This window comes from Gorilla gorilla, chromosome 14, assembly GCF_029281585.2.
Source record: "Gorilla gorilla gorilla isolate KB3781 chromosome 14, NHGRI_mGorGor1-v2.1_pri, whole genome shotgun sequence".
NCBI lineage: Eukaryota > Metazoa > Chordata > Mammalia > Primates > Hominidae > Gorilla > Gorilla gorilla.
The window spans coordinates 60,633,053-60,651,974 of record NC_073238.2 but is presented as its reverse complement, the minus strand read 5'-3'; the positions used below and the strand labels follow the sequence as shown (position 1 = coordinate 60,651,974).

The 18,922-nt window shown below is 41.0% G+C and overlaps 1 protein-coding gene across 3 annotated transcripts in view; it reads left to right on the top strand.

The window, feature by feature from the left end:
* Window positions 1–5,651: 5,651 nt before the first annotated feature.
* Window positions 5,652–18,922, top strand: part of COG3 (component of oligomeric golgi complex 3) — a 69,487-nt gene continuing 56,216 nt past the window's right edge. For 2 of the 3 annotated variants that reach the window (XM_019039874.3, XM_055359618.2), the window contains exons 1-2: window positions 5,652–6,037; window positions 17,020–17,166. In XM_019039874.3, coding sequence (XP_018895419.2) covers window positions 5,864–6,037; window positions 17,020–17,166 — 321 coding nt within the window. In that variant the 5' untranslated portion in view covers window positions 5,652–5,863. The remainder of the gene's footprint in view (window positions 6,038–17,019; window positions 17,167–18,922) is intronic. The other variant, XM_055359619.2, reaches the window with a different exon arrangement.

Genomic DNA, 18,922 nt, shown 5'->3' with positions numbered 1-18,922 from the left:
ACACAGGCCTGCATGACAATCACACAGACAGGTCTGCATAGCACTCCAGTTACAGACAGATATCCACAGCACTGCCTTAACACTGAGCTAGTAGTTAAACCTAGGGAAACCAGTGCCCAGACATCCTAGCTAGAAATGAAACATACGGTCAGTAGGAGCCTTGCATAGGCTTCTCCCTAACCTGGAGCAAGTCAAAATAATAGAGACAGTCTCACATTCCTAGTGCCAGGACCCGTCTCGGGTCAACGGAATCTGAGACAAGTCAAGGTAACAGAGGCAGCTGTTTGAATAGATTCATTGGAGAGTCTAAGGCAGCTCTCCGGACCAAGCTGTAAAGGAGATAAGATAGAAATAATCAGTCCGGTACCACAGTAGACAGGCCTTGAAGGTACTGGGGCCCTTTTAATCAGACTTAGCAAGCATTTTTTGCCTCTGACCTTCGAGTTGAAACGAAATTAGTTACCAGTAGACTTAGGCGAAAGCTATACTGCATGTAGGCACATAATCCCAACCTATATAAGCACTAAGAAAATTGTAACACTTTGGGTTGGTCTGGTGGAATTATCTGCGGCTTTCTCCCTGTATCCAGTTACAGCAATAAATTCCCTTCTTTCCTAGTTTGTCTGCTTCTCATTGTTGGGCCTCAAGAAAATGCAGCCGAACCCGGCTTGGTTCCGGGAACAAAATTACATTTATATTGTAATTGATGTAACTTGCTTTCTAAATTCAATAATATATGGCGAACTTTCTTCCATGTCAGTACTTACAGATATACTCAATTCTCCCCTCCCTTTCAGTTCTATTAAGGTACTACTGAAGTACATTGCATGTGCATGTGTATACTACACATTTAAAATGTACAATTTGATCAATTTTGGGATATGTGTATACTTGTGAGACCATCACTATACCAAAATAACTTTTTAATCACTTTTGAAAATTTTCTCATGACTTTAGGTAATCCACAGATTACATAGAAGCAGAATCCACAAAATACTTCCTTTTGATGGTTGTAAAGTATCAGGTTTGTGGTAGATTAAAAATGTTACAAGTTGTTTGCAGCTGCTCTCATTTAGAAGTGGAGTCAATTTCCCTTCTCTTGGATCTGGGCAGTCCATGGTGGTGTGCTGGTGTTCTCTCTCTCTCTCTCTCTGTCAGCACAAGTGACCTATGAAGGTCAAAAGAAGACTCTGGGAATAGCCTCTTCAAACCTTGAGCCAGGTTTGAAAGAAGTCCAAATGTCCTGAGGTCTTTATGCTTGAGAGACTGGCTGGAGACAGTGGACACAGAGGCTGTGAGCCTATGTGAGGATGTACAGATCCACGGTCAGTTTCTAGCTGTCCAGCCTGTGGCCACGTGAGTCGTTGCAGCTGTGGCTCCAGACACTGAGAGCAGAGACAGATCTTTCCTAACATGCCCTTTGGAAATTCCTGACCCACAAAATCATCAGATAATAATAAAATGGTGATTGTTAAGCACACAATTTTTGGATTAGTTTTTTTTGTGTGTGTGTGAGATGAAGTCTCACTCTTGTTGCCCAGGCTGGAGTGCAATGGCATAATCTCAGCTCATTGCAACCTCCGCCTCCCGGGTTCAAGCGATTCTCCTGTCTCAGCCTCCCAAGTAGCTGGGATTACAGGCGCCTGCCACCACACCTGGCTAATTTTTGTATTTTTAGTACAGACGGGGTTTCACCATGTTGGCCAGGCTGGTCTCGAACTCCTGACCTCAGGCGATCTGCCTGCCTCAGCCTCCCAAAGTGCTGGGATTACAGGCATGAGCCACCACGCCTGGCCTGGATTAATTTTTTATACAGCAATCAGCAACAGGAACAAAACTATGCCCCTATTGATGTATATTTAGGTTGTGTCCAATTTTTCTCCATTAAAAACTGTCCTGTAAATGCACTTTTTTGCATTCATAAGAATTTCTCTAGAATAATTTCCCAGTGATAGAACGATTGAACGGCTGGATCCAAGGACTATATTCTTTCCCTTTTTCTTTCTCTCTGTCTCACTCTCCATTTCTCTGGCCTCCATTTTGATAGGTGTTGGCAAATTTCCCTCTAAAAAGAGCATATTAACCTCCGCCACAAAAAAGTGTCCTTTTCCTTCACCCTCTGAAAAGTCTTTGACAATGCACTTCATCTCCCTGTGTTTTATTTGCTTACCTTTAAATGGAAAATAATAAAAATAATATGCACAGGGTTGTGATCAAGAGATCAAAACTGAAATCTGTTTTTAAAAATTTATTTTGTTTTTTTCTTTTATGCATAGACATGCTATTTTGACAAAACTGAAACCTGAATAAGATCTTACAAACAAGGTATCATCTACTATGATATGGGGACCTTAATCATTTGGAGATAAGACTCCTTTGACTATCTTTGTCCCTTTCCCAAGATATTTTATGCAATCTTGTCTCTCATTCTCTTGCTGTTTCTCACTCTCTCCCAAACACAATATGAATATATATTTAAACCTTTCATGTGCAGATATACTCAATGTATGTTTATTCTATCAATTTGAGTGATTTTATGGGAACAATTACCAATACTTAAATAAACATATTTTAAGAACTGCAATTGTATTCGTCATGTTGTCCAGTCCTTCTGGGAGCAAGCTAAACATCACCTAGAAACAGAAAGAAATTTGACTTGTAGTACAGAGAATAACAGTGAATCCATTATAGGAAATTTGCACTTTTGGGTGGTGGCGGAGGACTAGACAATATTTCTTCATACAGAAAAGAAAACTAGAATGAAGTAGAAGGTTCAGCATCTCGTATACCACACTTTCCACTAGATTTTGAGCAACACTGCATTGTTTAAATGTATATACTTCTATGCTACGGTTCTACACAATTAAAATACCCCATAAAAATTGCTGTTAGTCTGTTCCATTGGCTCCTCTCATGTCCTCCATAAGCCAGCTGGTGACTGCTGGATCCTCCAGACATGGCTGTCTTCCTTGGCTCCCTCAATTCCTCATTCAAGAAATAGATCAGGCATCACTGTGTCTTCCTTCCTCTCCCTTCATTTCACCTGATTAAACCTCCAGCCTTGGCCCAAATCTTTTCCATGGGTATCATGACCTACCTTGCATCCCTTTAGCACCATGAATCACCAGTTGGTAAAAATATTTTGGCTGGGCAAGGTGGCTCATGCCTGCAATCCCAGCACTTTGGGAGGCTGAGCCAGGCGGATCATTTGAGCCTAGGAGTTCGAGACCAGCCTGGGTAATACGGCAAAGCCCTGTTTCTAAGAAAAATACAAAAAATTAGCTGGGTGTGGTGGCCCACGCCTGTAGTCCCAGCTACTCAAGAGGCTGAGGCAGGAGGATCCCTTGAGCTGGGAAGGTCAAGGCTGCAGTGAACCATGATTGTGCCACTGCACTCCAGCCAGGTGACAGAGTGAGATCCTGTCTCAAAAAGGAACTGAAAATAATGCTTAGAAGAAAGTGGAGTGATCAAAGATTTAGGAAAATCTCCAGTAGCAACACATTTGGGAGAGAAGTTGCTTACATTTGGACCCTGAAGGATGATGTTTGGTAAAGAGCTGACATCACAAAATTCAACGGGATTAATCTTATTTTTGAGAATTGTGGAACTAAAGATCACTCTGGTTTGAAGACGAGAAGCTATGTTTTAGGCGTTTAGGCAAATAGTGTCATATGTCTACACATATCTACAAGATGACTTTCTTTAGAAAATAGCGGTGGATTGATGATGGGGAAACAGTGCTCTGAAGCTGGGTTGAATATTTTAAAAAAAACTCTTATTCTAAAATGCAAAACTCATTACAAAAAAAAAAGAAAAGAAAAAGGAAGGAAGAAAGAAAAGAAGAAAATTATCAGTAATTCCAACCATCTGTCAGTGTTTTGGAAATGTTCCTTTTGGCCAACAGGATCATATACTGCTTCATTTGCTTTAATTATATCAGAAACCATTTTCTCCAAACAAATATATATTTTCTATAACATGAGATTTTAAACATTATTGTGAGATAATTTTAGACTTAAGAAAACTTGCAAGAGTAGTTCAGGTATGTTCTTCACCCTGCTTCTCCTAATGTTATCATCTTACCTAACCATGTACAGTAATCAAAACCAGGAAATGAACATTGGTACAAAACTATTACCTAGCTACAGATCTTATGTGACTTTCTATATTTTATTCTATAATTTTCCCCACAAATGTCCTTTTTCTGTCCTAACATCCACTTCAGGATCTCACATTGCATCGAGATATCTTGTCTTCTTAGCCTCCAAAATGCAATGGTTCCTTAGTCTTTCCTTGTCTTTTATGACACATTGGCACTTTTGAAGAATACTGGTCAGTTGTTTTGCAGGACGCTCTTCAATTTGAGTTTGTTTGATCTTTTTTCATGATTAGAATGACATTTTGCATTTTTGACAAGAATACCACAGAAGTTATAACCCATATTGTCAGGACTTTCATGATATTGACTTTGATCACTTGGTTAAGGTGGTGTCTGTCAAGTTTCTCCTCTGTGAAGTTACTATTCCCTCTTGTTATTAATGGATGAAGTTACTATTCCCTCTTGTTATTAATAGATATCTCAGGGAGATTCTTTGGGATTATGCAAATTTTTTTCTCCTTTAAGTTTCACCCAATCGTTTTAGCATTCATCCTTAGATCTTGCCTGCTACAATTATTACCCTGGTGTCCTAATGATGATTTTTTTATTTCTCTCACTCTTTCTACATTTACTGATTGGAATTCTTCTGTAAGGTAGAAGATTGTCTGTTCTCCACCATTTATTTATTCAATCGTTTATTTATAGCAGTATGGACTCATGGGTATTTATTTTATTGTGTAAATTATGATCCAATACTATCATTATTTATTTTGTTGCTCAAATCTACAATATGATTTAAATGGTAGAGTAGATTACATGTCTGTACCACAAATTATTATTATTATACATTTTGAGACAGTCTCACTTGATGCCCAGGCCGGAATGCAGTGGCAAGATCTCTGCTCACTGCAACCTCCACCTTCCGGGTTCAGGAGATTCTCCTGCCTCAGCCTCTCAGGCTGATTACTGGCATGTGCCACCACGCCTGGCTAATTAATTTTTGTGCTTTTAGTAGAGACGGGGTTCAACCATGTTGGCCAGTCTGGTCTCAAACTCCTGACCTCGGTGATCCGCCCACCTCGGTCTCCCAAAGTGCTGAGATTACAGGCCTGAGCCCCCGCGCCTGGCCTGTGCCACAAATTCTTGATCCAGTTCTTCAATGTTGGACATTTAGGTTGTCTCCAGTTATTTGATACCATTAATGATGTCTGAGATACACACATCTTTGAATTTTTTATGTATTTCCGTACATTAGTTTTCTAGTAGGGGAATTACTGGATGTTGGAAAAGTTTATGCTTTTGGTTTTGATCCAAGAGGCATAAATTGTCAACATGCCAACATGGAAATCATACACTCCACACATTCTACCCAGACTACCCAGCTGTAAGCAGAGAGGTGTAGATCCAAGTCTCCTGCCGGCAGGGTGATTTAGCGCAGTTGTCAATAATCTGTACAACACGTAACAATAAAGTTATTGATGTTGAGGAAAAGACTTCCGGTAGGGGCATTTCTATTTCCATTGGGTCCTGTCTTCTCCACCTTCTACGTTTCAACCGGAAATAGTCGTACCCATTTAAAGCCACGTCGGTACTGGCCTCGGTCCCGCCCCCCACACTGCGGAACCGTTTCCGGGGTCAGGGCATTCCGTCCCGCCCCGCCGCCGGTGCAGTGTTGGAAGCTCCGGTTCTCCCGGAAGTGGCCCAGGTCTCTCTGTCGGGGTCCCCTCCATCTCGCTGCTGCTGAAGGCCGCGAGGGCGGCGGCGATGGCGGAGGCGGCGCTGTTGCTGCTGCCTGAGGCGGCGGCGGAGCGGGACGCTAGGGAAAAGCTGGCTCTCTGGGATCGGAGACCGGACACGACGGCGCCGCTGACCGACAGGCAGACGGACTCGGTATTGGAGCTGAAGGCGGCGGCAGAGAACCTGCCGGTGCCAGCTGAGGTGAGGTGATGGGCAGGAACCGGGCTGGGGCGATGGGGCTGGGATTCTCCTCGGGCGCCCCGGCAGGACCCCGGCCTCACCAGCCTCTGCCCAGGATCTCTCTCCACTCCTCCCTGGCCATGGTGGCGGATCCGGTGGGAGGGGCCTCTCACCTCCCAGGCTGTCAGGCTTCGCTCTGCCTGCGACCCCGACTCTAATTTTGCCTGGGGAGGGCTGTGGGCGTGTCCTGCAGCTGGTGCTCGCCGGAACCCAGTCCTCCCCCAGCAGCATGGGACCGTTGGCCCGGAGCCTTGCACCGAACGTTTTGCCCCAGACGAGGCGTCCTGTCAGCCGAGGCGTAATCCTGCTGCCCACTCTCTCCCAGAAGGAGAGGCAGTCAACCCGAGGTGCTGTGCTGCGGGACAGTCTCCAGCGCGTGCTCGTTTACCGCCTTAATGATTCACCTAGGTTGCTTTGTCCATGGGGGTCTTGGGGAGACCAAAACTTGGTCCTGAGTGAGTTTCATTTATCGCACATTGAACTATGAGCTCTCAATCAAGTGCAAGTTATGGGAGATCAGATTTATTTCACCTATTGCAAAGCAATAAAAATGAATTTTATTTGAAAGTTGGCTCAGTACATTATTAAGCAGTGCTGGTTTTCGGTGTTAGAGTCAATGTGTTTAATCCACTTGCCATTAGGATGTTATGCACTACTGCTTCTTGTGTGATTCAATTCAATTAGTTGTAATAGCAGGAAGTAACATGAATTGTCAGATGTTTGACAAACGTTTTCCAGTTCTGAGGGCCAGGTTTAGGAGGATTATTTTATATAAGCAGTGGTGATGGTTACTTTTGATGTTGGAAGCATTCTTTTCTCTCGCTCTGTCGCCCAGGCTGGAGTGCAGTGGCGTGACCTCGGCTCACTGCAACCTCCACCTCCCGGGTTCAAGCGATTCTCCTGTCTCAGCCTCCCGAGTAGCTGGGATCACAGGTGCCTGTCACTACACCCGGCTAATTTTTTGTATTTTTAGTAGAGATGGGGTTTTGCCCTGTTGTCCAGGCTGTTCTCGAACTCCTGACCTCAAGTGATCTGCCCGCCTCGGCCTCCGAAAATGCTGGGATTACAGTCGTGAGCCACCGTGCCTGGCCTGAAGCATTCTTTTTATACGATTTGGAATTGTGTCCAGATGCAGATTGAGTTTAGAGTCTTCAACTTTTTCTGTCCTCCAACTTTAGAGATTTGATTTAGACGTTCTCTTCACATTCACTGTTGTATGCTCAGCCATCAAATAGGCGTTCTTTCTTGGGTTTCTTTTTCCACCTCTAGGATGTGGTACCGGAAGTGGATCTGAAATCAATGAAGGAGCAGGTGGAAATTTCTTTGGCTCAGCTATCAAACTCTTTTATACTCTGGATAATAAAAGTTGTTTGCTCTATAAATTTTCCAGTCTGTTTATAATTGATTTGGCTCCTACTGCAGCAGGATGCTTGGACTTAATAGCACTGAGGGTGTGATGGGGGAGATACATATTCTACAAAAAAATTTGTTTTCATTGTCATGGGTCATAAACTATTATTTCTTATTCTCATTGAGCATGAAGGAGAACGTTTGGAATGAACTAAATGGAATCTTTCATTTTCACCCCATTCTTCCATATTTATCATTAGCCACATGCAGTCTTTAACATATGTTATGTCCCTACTCTGAGTTAGGTATTGAAGATAGAAAGATAAATAGGAAAGATGAGATCCTTAGCCTCATAGAGCTGACATAATTGTGGGGATCATGAACATGGAAAAAAAGAACAAAGAAGGTATGTTCAGACGGTGGTCCATAATATAAGGAAAATCAGATAGGATGGTGTGACAGAAAGGGATGAGGTGTGCCCTTTTAGAGAAAGAGGGAAGACCTTTCCAAGGAAGTGACAATCTGAGGTGAGAACTGATGATGGACTACCTGAAGCTAGCCTTATAAAGACTAAAGAAATAACATTGCAGCTGGAAGAAAGAACAGCATAAGGTCATGGGTAGGGGATGAGCTTAATGAGTTCAAGAATTCAGTGAGGGTCTTCTGGTACGTGCAGCTTGGTATTGGATTCCTGTGAGAATGCAATAGCTGAGGCCAGGTGCGGTGGCCCACCCCTGTAATTTCAGCACTTTGGGAGGCTAAGGCGGGCAAATCACTTGAGGTCAGGAGTTCGAGTCCAGCCTGGCCAACATGGCGAAACACCATCTCTACTAAAAATACAAAAATTAGCTGGGTGTGGTGGTGCATGCCTGTAATCCCAGGTACTTGGGAGGCTGAGGCATGAGAATCACTTGAACCTGGGAGGCAGAGATTGCCCTGAGCCGAGGTTGCACCACTGCACTCCAGCCTGGGTGGGTGACAGGCAAGATTCTGTCTCAAAAAAAGAAGAATGCAGTAGCCGAGCTGGTTATGCACACATCCTGGAATCTTTGAGAAGGCAGTTCTCATTGCTCTTCAGCTTTACAGCCCTCATTTTCCTTTTCTGAAGTGTTTGTATGTCTGTTGGGAAGACTTTGGAATTAATTTTTTTAGCCCTATACTACTCTTTTAACATTGGCAGCAAAAGAGAGTGCCACAATTTTCATTTTGTCCAATCAGTATAACTCAAGGATTTTCTGTACTGTTTCACAGTTTTCACGAGATAAATTACTTCCTGAACAACTGGAACTGAGCAGGCTAGTAGAATAGCAAGAGGCCAACTAACTCTTAAGTACATATCATAAAGATGTTAACTTCTTTAGAAAATAGCTTTCTCTTTTATGAAAGAGAACTAGTCTTATCTTAAAAAGGAATTATGCCTTTTTTTGGCATTAGAGAAAATAATTTACAATAGAATATTAGGTAGACTTTTGTAGCCAGGGCAAACTTAGTAGTGAGGGGCCTATTTCTTTCTGTTGAATTTAGTAATTCTTGATAAAGTGCTAAAATAATTTACCCTGACATTTACCTATAATTTACTGTTACAACTGTTGTTTTCTTGTAGGCTGTGTGACCTTAGATGTGATGTTTATCTTTTCTAAGCCTCAATTTTCTTCTTTATAAAATGGGGACTTAACTCATGATGAGTACTTATCTCATAGGGAGTTGTGAGAATTATGTGAAATTACATATGCAAGGTGCACGTGGCAAGTTACTTGCTATTATTCTTGTGCTTTCTTTCAAATTATTAACATCTTAAAAGAATAGATTAGAATCCTGTGATGCTGAGCTGGTATAGGTGTCATTCAGACCAAAGGTAAGAAAAGGAGAGGTTAAGTGCCTTGAGGAAGGTTCTGAGACTCCACCTATATCTCTTCAGTAATTTGCTCCAAGCAGAGAACAAAACATCAGGTTTCATTTAGGGAATTAATTGATCAGATTGATTATAAAAGTGGTTTTCTCCAACCCAGAACTCTGCAAGAAGTAAAGCTTGGGAGAGAAAGGTATGTTACTTGTTATTTCAGGGACCTGCTCAGCTGGTCAGGCAAAGCTTGAGAATTTATTGTAGTTACTATTTAATGTTAGTGTCTCCATTTGCATAAACTATACAGTATCTCTGCAGCACTGGCCCATTAGCAATCTAGAACTGTGTCCTCTCTCTAGTGGTATCTGTCTGCTCCATCTGGAAGCCAGGACAGTGCTGGTAAGCAGGAGGCATTCATTCACCTCCTCCTGAGAAGTGAATGAGAGGTCAGAACAGGAAAGTGTGTGATACCACCACACCCCTTTTGACTTGTCATTCTATACCAGGTGTTTTGAGAAAGGAAGGCAGCTGTCTAGTCTACTTAATGGGGGCATTTTCTCATATGTTATTAAAAAGCAACTTGTTTTGCTACTTTAAAAAATGATTTGTTTGAAGTAATTGCATTATGGCTTCTCTCTTGCTTGGTTTGAGAGAAGATGGTTTTGTATTGGAACAAGGAAACAGGGAGCCTCCTTTTGCCTCTAGTTTTTAAAGTTCTTATGATTGAAAAGTAGTATTTGTACTTGAAGTAATCAGATAGAATACTCTTATAAGTTTAGAATATATTTACTCAATCTAGGTTACAGAACATATCTGGAATATCTATAGTAGTTTCTCAAGTAGAGTTTTCAAATTATTTTATTTTCTAAAGTTAATTAGAAGATAAACTTTTTTTGGTTCAAGGTAACAGACTGAGCACACGTGTATGACATCCCTGGATCCCTTTGAAATGACAGTAATAAATGTGTGGCACACCAAAACCAAAGATGGTATCAATGAACCTGAAAGTTGGGCGTATTTATAGAAGGCAGGAAGCATGTAGTATCCTTTTAAAAATCATTCTGAAGACTTAATCACAGAACCAGGTGCAAATATTATAAAATTTGATAATCTAAAAAAGAGATAGTACAGGTGACAGAATTTGAGAGTAAACAGGGAACAGATACAGAGTTACTAATTTCTTTATCTTACATGGTGAAGTAAGTAAGAGTGTATATATAGGACCTAAAATTGATGAATTCAAACACAAAGTAGTAAATATTTTTTTTTAAGAGTTGTGGAGTTACCATAAAAGAAAACTGAAAATGGTTAAACTGGTGAAAAGTGAGGGTGGGGGAGAATGTTACTTTTCATTTTAACTCTTCTGATGATTTGGATTAAAAACAATTATATTCATATATTTTGAATAATTTTCATAAAAGATTGATCAAAAATTCAAAATTATTTCTTTAGTTCCTTCTACTTTGATAGTTCTTCATTTTACCCTCAAATTCTTTAGAAAAACTCTCAAATTATAAACATTGGTATTGGCTTAAAGAAGAATTGGACGAGCAGGGGAGAGGGAAGAAGGGAGACTTGCTTTTCACTTAAATATCATTCTGTATTCTTGGGACTTTTAAAATAAGCACCCCTTTATAGTTTAATGACAGTTAATGACAATGTAAGAGTAAATTCTGTCTTTTCCTTATACTCTGTTGAAGAGACATTTTAAAATGTTGCATATTAAGTGAAAAAGGGGAGGTGTGTATACTGTTATTTGGGTTTAAGGTATACTTCCTTTGTATATGCATAGACCATCTTAGAAAAGATACTTAAGAAACTAGTAACATTGATAGCCTGCCCCTGAGGAGGAAACTAGTTGGCTGGAGAATGAGTTCCAGGGGAAGGAGACTTTTCACTGACTCCCCTGAGTTTTGTGCCTTGAGATTTATTACCTATTCAAATAAATACACTTAAAAGGACAGCTCTATGTATTATAAATGATTCTGGGACAAAAGGAGTTACACTTTTTATCTGGAATTTGTTATATGTTGTGAGGTAGTACTAGAATTATGCAGTGTAAGGCCTCATGAACTCTGATGGGAGAATATGATTATTACATTACTTATTAAAAAGGTGAAATAATGTAGATTCACTTGCAGTAATGAGAAATACTACTGTGATCTGTACACTTTACCCACTTTCCCTCAATGGTAACATTTTGCACAACTATAGTATCTGGTGTCACAACTGGGATTTTGACATTGATCTACATTCTTTCAGATAGACTTATAATCGTTTTTCTCAAAAGAAGTTGAATTACAGATGGATATGGGTCTAGGTGATATTGGAAGACTGAAGTTTGCCAGGTCCTCTGTGTATTTTCAGTTTTTTTAGTGGTTGCCTTAGGATTTACAATATACAGATGGTCCCTGACTTATGATGGTTCAGCTTATGACTTTTTGACTTTATGTGAAAGCTACGTGTATTCAGTAGAAAGTGTACCTGTGGTGCTGGGCATGGCAGTGAGCCACAGCTCCCAGTGAGCCACATACTTTTGACTTAGGATATTTTCAACTTCCGATGGGTTTATTGGGACACAACCCCATCGTAAGTTGAGGAGCGTCTGTACTACTTTAATTAGTCACAGCCTACCTCTAAATATTATACACTTCATTACGGTATAACAGCCTTACAGCAGGATTCTTTGGCTGGGCATGGTGGCTCACCCCTGTAATCCCAGCACTTTGGGAGACTGAGACAGGAGGATTGCTTGAGCTCAGGAGTTCAAGAATAGTTTGGGTAACATAGGGAGACCTCGTCTCTACAAAAAAAAAAAAAAAAAAAAGAAAAAAAATCAAAAAGTTAGCTGGGTGTGGTGGTGCACGCCTGCAGCTCCAGCTACTTGGGAGGCTTAGGCAGGAGATGGCTTGAGCCCTGGAAATCAAGGCTGCAGTGAGCTGTGATTGCACCACGGCACTTCAGCCTGGGTGGCAGAACAAGAACCTGTCTCAAAAAAACACCCAAAACAGTATTCTTCCATTTCTTCCTTTCCCTGTTTTGTGATATTGTTTCAGGCATTTTACTTTTACATATGTTATAAACCCACAATACATTGTTACTACTTTTGCTTTTGACATTTCTTGCTGAGTGATTTAAAAAAAGAAAAACTGTCATATTTACCTTCATTTTAATCATTTCTGGAGCACTTCAGGTTTTTGGGTAGATATGTGTTTTATCTAGCGTTATATTCTGCCTGAAGAATGTCCTTTAACATTTCTTGTAGTGTAGGTCTGCTGGTAATGAATTCTCTCAGCTTTTGTTTTTTTTTTTTGGTCTTTCTTTTGAGATGGAATTTTGCTGGGCTACAGCCTAGGCTGGAGTGCAATGGCACGATCTCGGCTCACTGCAACCTCTGCCTCCCAGGTTCAAGCGACTCTCCTGCCTCAGCCTCCCGAGTAGCTGGGATTATAGGCGCCCGCCACTACACCTGGCTAATTTTTGTATTTTTAGTAGAGACAGGGTTTCGCCATGTTGGCTAGGCTGGTCCTGGACTCCTGACCTCAGGTGATCCACCTGCCTCGGCCTCCCAAAGTGCTGGGATTACAGGTGTGAGCCACCACGCCTGGCGCTTTTGTTTGTTTTAAACAGTCCTTATTTCTCCTACATTTTAAACAGATAATTCTCTATAGGTGTAGAACTCTGAGTTGAGTGTTTTTCTTTTGGCACTTTAAAGATGTCGCTCTATTGTCTTCTGGCTTGTGTAATTTCTGATGAGAAGTCTGCTGTAATTTTTACCTTTATTTCTCTGTATAGAATATGTCTTTTTCCCTCTGGCTGCCTTCAGGTTTTTATCTTTGGTTTTTGAGAGTTTGAATATGATGTGCACAGAGGGGTTTGCCTGTGTGTATGTGTGTATTCTGCTTGGGATTCTCTGAATTTCTTAGAGCTGTAGTTTTATATCTTTCATTATTTTTGGAATGTTCTCAACAGTTATTTCTTCAAATATTTCTTCCACCCTGTTCTCTCTCGTTCTGCTTCTTTTGGGATCCCATTTCATGTAATTTGATACCATCACACAATTCTTGGATGCTATGTTCAGTTTTTATTTTCCCACTCTGTTTTCTCTGTATGATTCATTTTGGGTGATTTTTATTGACCTAACTTCAAGTTCACTGATTTTTTTTCCTTAACCGTGTTCTGTGTACTGATGAGCCCATTGCAGGTATTCTTCATCTTTGTTACCATTATTTTTATTTCTCACATTTCCATTTGACACAGTTTTCAGTTTTCTGTTGAAATTGTGTATCTGTTTATACTTCTTATCTGTGTGTTACACCAGAGCCTTTAACATGTGAATCACAGTTATTTTAGATTCCTTGTCTGATAGTTCTAGTCTCTTGCTCATCTGAGTCTGGCTCTGTTGATTGCTTTGTCTCTTGACTGAGTTGTTTTCTCTTTTTTTTTGAGACGGAGTCTCCCTCTATCGCCTAGGCTGGAGTGCAGTGGTGCAATCTCAGCTCACTGCAAGCTCCGTCTCCCGGGTTCGCGCCATTCTCCTGCCTCAGCCTCCCGAGTAGCTGGGACTACAGGCACCCGCCACCACGCCCGGCTAATTTTTTGTATTTTTAGTAGAGATGGGGTTTCACCGTGTTAGTCAGGATGGTCTTGATCTCCTGACCTCGTGATCCTCCCACCTCAGCCTCCCAAAGTGCTGGGATTACAGGCGTGAGCCACTGCACCCGGCCTGTTTCCTCTTGTAATGTTTGCCATCTCTTTTTTCCCATGATTTGCCACAGGTGAGCCAGTGCTTGCAGCCTGTCTCTTCCTGGAGGTGCCTGTCGCTCCCCAGATTTTTATCTACTTGGTTACTCTGCAAGACTGGTGGATTCAAGACTAGTTATAATCTTGTGGATTATTTGGCTTTTTGTTATTGTGAGGGTGCAAGCAACATTTCTTTCAGCTTTCTTCATCCTAGCCTAGCTTTCATGTGTTTTCTGGTATATTTTCCAAATCTGAGCCGTATCACCCCAGCCCCCCTTAGATATAATCTAAACAGTGCTGATAGAATTATGTGATTGAATTTGTGATGGTCTGTTCATATAGAACTAAATTTTATTGCTAATAAAATATAATTTTGTAAAGACGGCTTTACAAGAAGTTGATTAGATTTATAAACTTACTCTGTTGCTGCTATTAGATAGGAATAATAATAATATAATATCAGTACTCAAATTTATTGCTTACAATGTGTCAGGTCTGTGCTAAGTGCTTTACATGCAGCATTGCTTCAGGTGGGTTACCTTGAGTCTTGGGTGGCTCCCCAAGGAGACAGCTCATGTTGCTCATTAGAAGGGTTCTGCAGAGCAGGTGTAGATGCGGCTTATCTCAGCACAGCTTCCTCTGTCCTCCAGAACCCCTAGTGGCAGCACACGGTTGCTGATGACACTTTAGACTCAGGATAAATTCTTACTGGATTTGAGAAACTTAGTTCTTGCTGGGCCACAGTCCTTTTATACTCAGGGATTGTGTTACCATTCAGAAAGAGTTTACATGAACAAGTGATGCCCTTAATAAGAACTGTTTACCTACACCTAGGACCCTCCTGACTCTTGAGCCAGGCTCATTTGTGGGGAGAAGGCAGATGAAGGACCTTCCTAAATACTTTGTCTGCAGCTTTCCAGCATTCCAAAAAGCCAGTTTTCCCACATCTTTGTTTTCTTTTTTACTTTTTTTTTTTTTTTGAGATGGAGTCTCGCTCTGTCGCCCAGGCTGGAGTGCAGTGGCTCGATCTCGGCTCACTGCAAGCTTCGCTTCCCGGGTTCATGCCATTCTCCTGCCTCAGCCTCCCAACTAGCTGGGACTACAGGCGCCTGCCACCACACCCGGCTAATTTTTTTTTTTGTATTTTTAGTTGAGACGGGGTTTCACCGTGTTAGCCAGGATGGTCTCGATTTCCTGACCTCGTGATCCGCCCACCTCGGCCTCCCAAAGTGCTGGGATTACAGGTGTGAGCCACCGTGCCTGGCCTTCTTTTTTACTCCTTATAGTAGCGTTATGATACAGACAGTGTATCCGTATCAGCTAAGAGAAGATAATTCAGGATTAGAAAAATCAAGTAATTTGCCCCATGTCACACAGCTTATGAATGAACAGGAGCAGGATTCTAACTAGGCTGCATTATAATGTACTTTACTGTACCATAAATATAGCCCTATTTGAACCCATACACAACAAACTCTATTTTTAAAGGACAGTGTTTCTAAATTAGTGGTGCATTTTGCATCTAGCTTATTTTAGTTTTGAAGAGAAAATGCTATCTTCAGATGAAACTTCTATATTTAGAAGGTAGACAGGGTAGCACCTTCCTAAGACCTTGGATCTTGTCTTATATCAGTGGACCTTAAATGTCATAAACTAAGAACTGAGGGCTGAAAACTGGAATTTGAACCTAAACAATTAGGCCCTTTTACTTTCCCCAGCATCTACTTTCCCTTTGTTTTGGTCTAAAAACAGTTTGTCTGTATGCCTATAAATAAATTAACACCTGGTCTTTCTTTGGTAGTGGAGAACTAGAAAGTACTGTAGGTCTAATATTGTCAAAGTGAGACCTTGTCTGTGGGCCGCTTCTGAAACTGGTGGAAAACTCTAAAATTCTTCCTATTCAGTTTTAATTTCAAAATTTGTGAGCAGGAAGGTGTGGTGAGATGTGCCAGTGGGTGGGTGGAAATGGTAGGAGGAGGTAATGTTTATTTCTAATCAATTCTTGGGTGTGATTTATTTATTTATTTTTTTAGACAGGGCCTCACTCTGTCACCCTGGGTGGGTGGCATGACCTTGACTCACTGCAGCCTCCACCTCCTGGGCTCTGGTGGTCCTCCCATCTCAGCCTCCCAAGTTGCTGGACCACAGATGTGTGCCGCCACACCCAGCTAATTTTTTTTTTGTATTTTTAGTAGAGACGGGGGTGTCACTATGTTGCCCAGGCTGGTCTCCAATTCCTGGGCTCAAGTGATCCACCCAACTCTGCCTCTCAAAGTGCTGGGATTACAGGCGTGAGCCACTGAACCCGGTCATTGGGTGTGATTTGTTAATCCTGTTGGTCAGGCTTTTGTGTTCGATACTGGGGAGGGCAAGCTACTTTCAATAGCACACAGGTTTTCTCTTTGCCTGGTGGTAGTTCACAAGAGGCTCAAGTGAGAAAATGTGTGTGGATTAGTACAGATTTACCACCCTTATTAGAAAGCTAACTCAGACCAGACTTGGTGGCTCATGCCTGTAATCTCAGCACTTTGGAAGGCTAAGGTAGGAGGATCACTTGAACCCAGGAGTTTGAGACCAGCCTGGGCAACATGTATAGACCCCCAACTCTACCAAAAATACAAAAATTAGCTGGGCGTGGTGTTGCGTGCCTGTAGTCTCAGCTACTTGGAGATTGAGGTGGGAGGATGGCTTGAACTCTGGAGGCAGAGGTTGCAGTGAGCTGAGGTGGCACCTTGCATGTCAGCCTGGATGACAGAGCAAGACCCTGTCACCAAAAAAAAAAAAAAGCTTACTAATGGTGGGACATCAGTGCCATGTTTATATTTTGAGATGAGCATTTATTATAGAGCCTAAAATGTTAGTACTATATAGTATTTATTAACTTAATGTGATTTAATGGAAAATATTTCTTTCTCTTTCAAAACAACTGAGATGGAAACCCAATCTTGAGTTAAGTTCAGAGAATTTTCAAGTCACTTAAATATCTTTGTGACTCTCTTTTTTCAAGCTTCCAATTGAAGACTTGTGCAGTTTAACATCCCAGTCACTGCCCATTGAACTGACTTCAGTAGTGCCTGAATCTACAGAAGACATTCTCTTGAAGGGCTTCACTTCCTTAGGAATGGAAGAAGAAAGAATTGAAACCGCACAGCAGGTGAATTGCAGTATCTTTTCTAAGGATGTTTGATTATTTCAGATGTCTGAAGACAAGGCTAATAAAGTCCTAATTAAAAGTTCTGAACATTTGTCACCATAATTAACATTAAGTCTTTCTAGAACATTCTTGGTTTTGCATTAGTTGTGGCTGTTTAAGTGTTTTAAATGAATCTATTGCCCAATTATAGTTATGATATAGGTAAAAAACCATGAGATTCCATGTTTGGACATTGATAGATTATTGAGGTTTTAATGTCTTATGCACTTTTGACTTCCCCCAATGTCTGTCTTCTGTTAACCTGTTCCCTCAGTGTGTGCATGGGTACCCCTCCATCTCACTTGTTGCTAGGTAGTCCTTTTTTTAAAAACCCAAATACTCTTTTTATATTAACATTTGTAGTTATTTTTCAGTAATTTAGCATGTGTAATTTTTTCTTGGTTTTTGTTCATTCCTAATTAGAAACCTAAACTTACAGTAGTTTCTTCTGCCACTTTCCTTGTCTCCTTTTTCTTTTCCTATTAAGAGTCAAAGTTGAGGCATTGACCAAATAAAACATAAAGTACATGTGTTGGAACTGGATTACATATATAGTAAGTTGAGAGAGGCAGTTCTACAAACTGATGAAGAATTACAGTTCCTGAGCTAGGCTGACCTGCACCTGAAAGTCAGCTCCATCATTTAGCATCTTTGTGAGCTTAAGCAAATTACTTAGCTTCTTAGATCTTTAGTTTCCTAATATATAAAACAGGGATAATTATATATTATTTCGCAGGATTTTTGTGAGCGTTAAATACGATAATGCATGTAAATTTGTTGTGTAGCAAGTACACAGTAAATGCTCAGCAAATGATAGCCAAGGTACATGGCAAGCCTGTATACCCTTGACATTGAATCTTATTTGAGATTCAGTGTTCTCAGGTTCACTTGAAGGTAGTCTTGCACCACATCTGTGAACTTGTTTGGCCTGCTTAAAAAAAGTCCTCTGGATGAAACTTGTACCTGTTCTCTCTTTAAAATTAAAAAAACTAATATGCTGACTTATAATTTACGTACAATAAAATGTATTCATTTTAAGTGTCAGCTCAATGAGTTTTGAAAAGTGTATATACCTATGTATGTAACTAACAACTATAACTGAGATATAAAACATTTCTATCATCACCCCAAAAGTTTCTTCATACTTGTTTAAGGTCAACTCCCTGCATCCCCCTTTTAAATAATAGATATTTTTCAGGCCAGAATTCAGATCCAGGGCTAGCTGATACCAGAGTCCATATTCTCTTTTTTTTTTTTTTGAGATGGAGTCTCACTCTGTTGCCCAGGCTGCAGTGCAGTGGGCAATCTTGGCTCACTGCAAGCTCTACCTCCTGGGTTCACGCCATTCTCCTGTCTCAGCCTCCTGAGTAGCTGGGACTACAGGTGGCCACCACCACGCCAGGCTAATTTTTTGTATTTTTAGTGGAAGTGGAGTTTCACCTTGTTAGCCAGGATGATCTCAATCTCCTGACCTCGTGATCTGCCTGCCTCGCCCTCCCAAGGTGCTAGGATTACAGGCGTGAGCTACCATTCCCGGCCCCACAGTCCATATTCTTAAACCACTCTGTAATATTATTTTTGAGTTATAGCCTCACAGTTCTTATTAGATAACGTTAATATTGATATTTGCCCAAAGCACTATGTTACCTACTCAAATTTTGTAAACGATTATAGCAAGTAGGCATTAGCCTGTTAGGAAGAAATATTCATTTTTTAC